General features: G+C 38.0%; 1 protein-coding gene across 1 annotated transcript in view; it reads right to left on the bottom strand.

Moving 5' to 3' along the window:
• Positions 1-4,751, bottom strand: part of LOC135207905 (transcription factor AP-2-epsilon-like) — a 234,481-nt gene extending 229,730 nt beyond the window's left edge. Inside the window, exon 1 of the mRNA XM_064239841.1 lies at positions 3,510-4,751. Within this exon, the coding sequence (XP_064095911.1) occupies positions 3,510-3,536 (27 nt within the window). The 5' untranslated portion in view covers positions 3,537-4,751. The remainder of the gene's footprint in view (positions 1-3,509) is intronic.
• Positions 4,752-5,523: the final 772 nt, after the last annotated feature.

Raw genomic sequence — 5,523 nt, 5'->3', positions numbered from 1 at the left:
CTAAATTTAACAGTAGTATATATTAATGTCGCAGCTACTACAAGCATTGTGATGATTCTAACCTTTTTAATTCTGAAAAAGTTCCTCTTTACAAATACAATTTGATTGGCAATGCTTAACGGAAATACGTGCACATGTAATCGTGTTATTTTCAATACGCAGAGTAGCAACTGATCATATTCTTAATTTACGTTACATTTTGTTTCCTCTCGCATTTTTTTTCTTGCATAGATCCGAGAAAGAAGTTTTATTATGAACACAAATCTACATGAATTTTTGCATCTTTCTTTGATGGTGAACTCGCCCCACCCGACCCCCACGGCATGTTTAGTACCAACCCGTTGGTGAATCACCGTAAAAAAAGCAAAGAAAACCCTATAAAGATTATATTGCTAATGCCACCCTTAATCCCCCGGGAATATATATTAGTCCTGGATTACGACCCCCCAAAACCCCAGCGGGTCACTATCTAAGAGATCCGAACTTCTCTCTCAGCACAAGACGGTATTAAAATAAGAGAAAGTGTTTTTCGAAATATCCGACTAGACTATTACTTCCCTCGCTTTCTCACACAGAATACCAAACATGAGGTATAGACCTTCTTCGCCTTCTTCAGAGAGACGCATTTATTTACGGGAGCTGTCATTGAAATTCACATCAGAGTATGAATGTGCATCAGTATTCAAACGGCCTCCCAGGCTACGCCATTACACAGTGCATTTATCTGACATTGTACCCATAATTCAACGGGTCTGATTCACGGTAGCTTCGACAAAATCGATGTCATTTTGAAGGTCGTGATTCACAGTAACTAGTAACTGCTTTGACGAGAACCTTCATCGACTTTGCATTATTCGTGCCTATGAGAGAGAGAGAGAGAGAGAGAGAGAGAGAGAGAGAGAGAGAGAGAGAGAGAGAGAGAATTAACAGCGCTGGACAGTTTTTGCAAGGTAAAATCCAATTACGCAGAGTACCAAATAACTAAAAAAAATAAATAAATAAATGAATAAATGAATAAAAATGACACAAAATTCAGCTTTTCGAAAGACTATGATATCAAAACGTTTACTATGCGTAAATTAACTTGCGTTCTTTCATGATAAATATAATAAATGAAATATTTAGCAAAAAATTCATCACATAATTTGAATTTCATGGATTTTTATGCTATGCTTGTATATATATGTATATATATATAGAGAGAGAGAGAAAAAAAAATGAATTCCATCGCAATCCTATATATGTGAATAGCGGATTGCGTTGGATTAAAATACATATATTTTCTGAAAATGATAAAGGGTTCTTTTTTAATCTATTTTCTAACTATGGACACTGTCATTTCAATAAAATCCAGCGTGTGCTATCTGGGAAAAAAATAAATTGATAATAAAAGAACAACAACGCTCAGTATTTACCAAACTGAAACCGAGGAAGGCAGAGGAGGAGTCAGACAAACTGACAGACAACAATTCGATGTTTTCCGAACATATGAAAATGTACAAATCATCAGGCATAAAACACTTGGAATAAAGGCTAAATACGTCACGGCAATGCCAATCATACCAACAAAACGAATACAATGTATAGGGGTTACAAAGTAAAATCGCAAGGAACCAGCGAATCATACTATATTAAAATTAATATATTTATTTCTGTTAACGAATGGTTCTTCCTCCAAAATAAAAAAAACGATAAAAAAATAAATATACGCAATTATATCCACAGGAATAAACCTACGTAGGGAATGATATAAAGAAAAGTAATTTTACAACGATAAAAGAGATAAGTAGAATGGAAACTGAAGTAAACACGATAAGCTGTCGACAGTTCCGGACACAAACAGAGAATGAATGATAAATAATTGACGATAAAGCCGTGAGGATAATACTACGAAGATCTTTTCATCAATACTCAGGAGGTATTATCATACGAGTAGTAAAGGTCACACGAATTCCGTGAAGTTCTCTCTAAACGTATAAGCCTCTGGAAACGTCTAAAACACTGGAAAATTATACAAAGCTGGAAATCTCTGGAACACTACAAATCAATGAAACACTGACAATTTGTACAACATCGAAAGCTATAAAAACCTGAAAATTGATAACAAATGAAACTTCATAAAGTACAAAAAACATTCAAACCTTTCCAGTTTGACATGAAAGCCTCTAAAACACTTCACACACATCAAATCCAATATTCTTTGAAACAAAGAAAATCAGTGACACGATAAATTCATGAAACAGATAATCAAAATCACTTTGAGAACACAGAGAGAAGAATGAACATGTGTAGAACACTGGAAATCTCAAGAACAAATTTTACAACAGGGGATATCAGGAAATCTGCGAATCCAAAAAAATACTCCACTGAAAACATCAATTACACTAAAATTGTTAGGTAATAGATGTAAAAAAAAAAATACGCCACTGAAAACACTGAAAATATAAATTGCAATGAAATTCTAGGACAGAAGATTAAAAAAAAAAAAAAATCCTGGCTGATGATACCACTTCAGAAACAAGATTTCCATCTGCATTTGAAGAATACTGATAATAGACGAAGACGACAAAACCAAAGAGCGACAAATAAGGAGGACGGTGAGACTTGCAAAGGAAGCAGGAAGCAGGGTTAAATCTTCTTTGGTTTTGCAAGCAAAACATTTCGCATTTCTCGAACGATCCTTTATATTCGAATCTGCGCTACATGTGCTTTCCCTACGTAAGTGATTTGAATATTTAATACGTACATATTATATTCACATTAGTTTATTTTGGGTTTCTCTGTTGGCTGCCAGCGTAAGATGGACGACTCACTAGTGCTAAAATAGCCTTGGTAGTTAAATCATTAATAATAACCGTAATAGAAAAATAAATAAAGGTAAAACTCCTCTAAATATGAATGTACTGCGGCCGCACATAAAAATGAATAGATAACATGCAGTCACCGACAAATATCAACGAATGAAATACATTTTCTTGCCTCTGTAAATCTCACATCCATCAATGGCCGTTCACAGTCATCAAATGAATAACTCGAAATTCAGAACTTGATGTAAAAAGATCGGAACTTTTAACTGAGATAACGACGATTGAGCCCAGGAGGAATAAAAACACACACTCACGCTGTTCCAGAGTCCTTATAGCAGCAGTGTCCCATATGGAATTATTTCCACTTCTCTCTATGATTATTTACAAAGAAAAGTATGAGTACAGTTAGGTGGCGCAAACATCTGGAAACTTCAAAAAGCCCTAAATCTTCAACAACAGCGTTCAGACGTGGGATCGAGACTGAAATGCTCAAACTTGAAGCGTTCATTCAAAGTAAGCTTGTTAAAATCCTAGAGAGCATCACTGAGTATTTGAGCAAAAAACTCGCCTACGACAATGTAACAACACGAGGGGTTCTGATGTCACATCCAAATTGAAAACACTCGAATGGAATCATGTTACGAATCATACACAACTTGGAATGCTCGCTATGAAGTTGTTTTTTTGGGGGAATGTGCTTACCTGTGGGTAGAACATGGCGTTCATCATGTTGAACGATTGCTGCTCAATGGTTGACCAGTTTGGGTTGAAGGCCGAGTTGTCCACGAAGGTCGACGTGGTGGCGGGATAGAGGCGGCTCTGTCAATCTTCATTCATAGTTCCGGTCGTCGGAGGCTGTGCATGTGGTGCACGCGACGCTCTTCCATCCGAACAATAAATAATAGAAAACAAAAAACAAAAGAAAAAAAGGTCTCAACAACACTGAATTCAACCCAATTGGAATGTTTTCACTTTGGGGAAATTCCTCGGACGAATTTTCGAGACGCGATCCTACGCAAACGAATCTTCCTTCCTTCCTCGGCAGAGGCAGGAATCCTCCGCTATTTTGCTTTGCACGCCGCGATTCCACGACACCGCTGACCTGACGAAGGAAGTCGTCGAGAGTCGAGGAATGAATGGCCCGGGCGATCCCTCAGGACATGTGTCAATGTGGTATTTGGCAGCCGCGGGTGATAGCGATATCCTTGGCGTCGGTGTCTCTGGAGCCTAGGGGCCTTTCGAGGGGAAACGTGGCCTCGGTAGCAAGGGGTCGGTGTGTCCCAAAGGAGGGTGCGTGTCAAACTAGGGGAAGGCCACCCGGGGAACGCCAAAACTGCTTCTCTAAGTTTCCGGTTGTTGGGAGCCATTTTGCCCTCGGGCGATCCCCGTGCTCATGTGCCGCGAGTGAAGCCCCGCCCCTTTCTCCCACCAGCCTCTCCCACACCCGCCACACGGACCAGTTGCAATTCGCACTATTTTGCACACTTTCTTTTAAATACCACACGTTACGCAACTTCACGCAAGTCAGTGGCACAGAAAATTCCCGTTTCAATTAAGACTGTATCTTTATGTGATCAAAATGATGACTGCGCTCGAAATATTGATTTCCGGGTGGACATAAAAATCGAACGTATCGTACAATAGGTGTTGCAGAGGGGAGGGGTGAAAGCACTGTTTCCCCTCATCTCGGCTCACTCACTCCCTGGCGGCCACGAGGGTCGGGCCAGCCTTCTTGCAGTGAGTGAGTGGGTGCGTTCTAGTTAGTCACTTCTTCAGGTAGTTGAAAACTTCTCCTCTCTATCCTGGTCACACACTACTCGCCGTCAACGCACAAGTTTTGACGGCCGAGACGACTCGCTGGCTCGGCTTTCGGTCAAAATAAATTCACTTGTTGCTTTTGGCAGGTATTTCTTCTTATTTAGGACAGCAAATAACTCGGTGATTTTCACATCATTCTCTGACTTTGAACATTTTCAGAAATCTTTGTTTTTCAAGTCTGAAATGGAAACAAAAAAAAGAGAAAAATTAAAATGGCATCATCACTTGTGACAAATATCGTACTATTATAAGAAACCTATTGACGAGATATTTGTGTTTACATTCCTGTATGTTTTTGTGTGCGTCCCATTTTGTGTAAATGTATACACGTGTGTGACTGCATGTTATACATTTTGTGTGTAGGTGTGCAAGCGCACACCCTGAGTATACATGTGCAATATATTTTAAGTGTGTGTGCATGTTATACGTCGAGTGTTTGCGTATTTAGGATAATTTCTACACATACTACACAAGTGTTTTAATGTACTCAATTTCATATACATATACATGCACGCACACAATATCAAACCTACATGTACGCAGTGAGCATGGAAACATGAATGTGTGAGTATATGTAACCATTTAAAAAGAAAGGGTGAGCATTTGTTTGCACAAACAAACAAACAATCAAACACACCACACATATATATGATATAATTTTGTATTAATATATATATAAATATATATATAAGATTATATATATTATAATATATATACATTGTATATGTATATTATATATGTGTGTGTATTATAACACAGCATGTGTATATTCATTCTAATAGAGAATTCATATTTTTCCCAATTTATCTGTTAATTATGATTCATAGCAATTACAGAAATTAATCCTAACAGTAATTCTGCAATTCTGCATTTGCCACTAAGTTCCCATTTCCAAACC

Source organism: Macrobrachium nipponense, chromosome 34 (genome assembly GCF_015104395.2).
Source record: "Macrobrachium nipponense isolate FS-2020 chromosome 34, ASM1510439v2, whole genome shotgun sequence".
In the NCBI taxonomy this organism is placed as follows: Eukaryota; Metazoa; Arthropoda; class Malacostraca; order Decapoda; family Palaemonidae; genus Macrobrachium; species Macrobrachium nipponense.
This window is presented reverse-complemented; position numbering and strand designations above follow the sequence as displayed.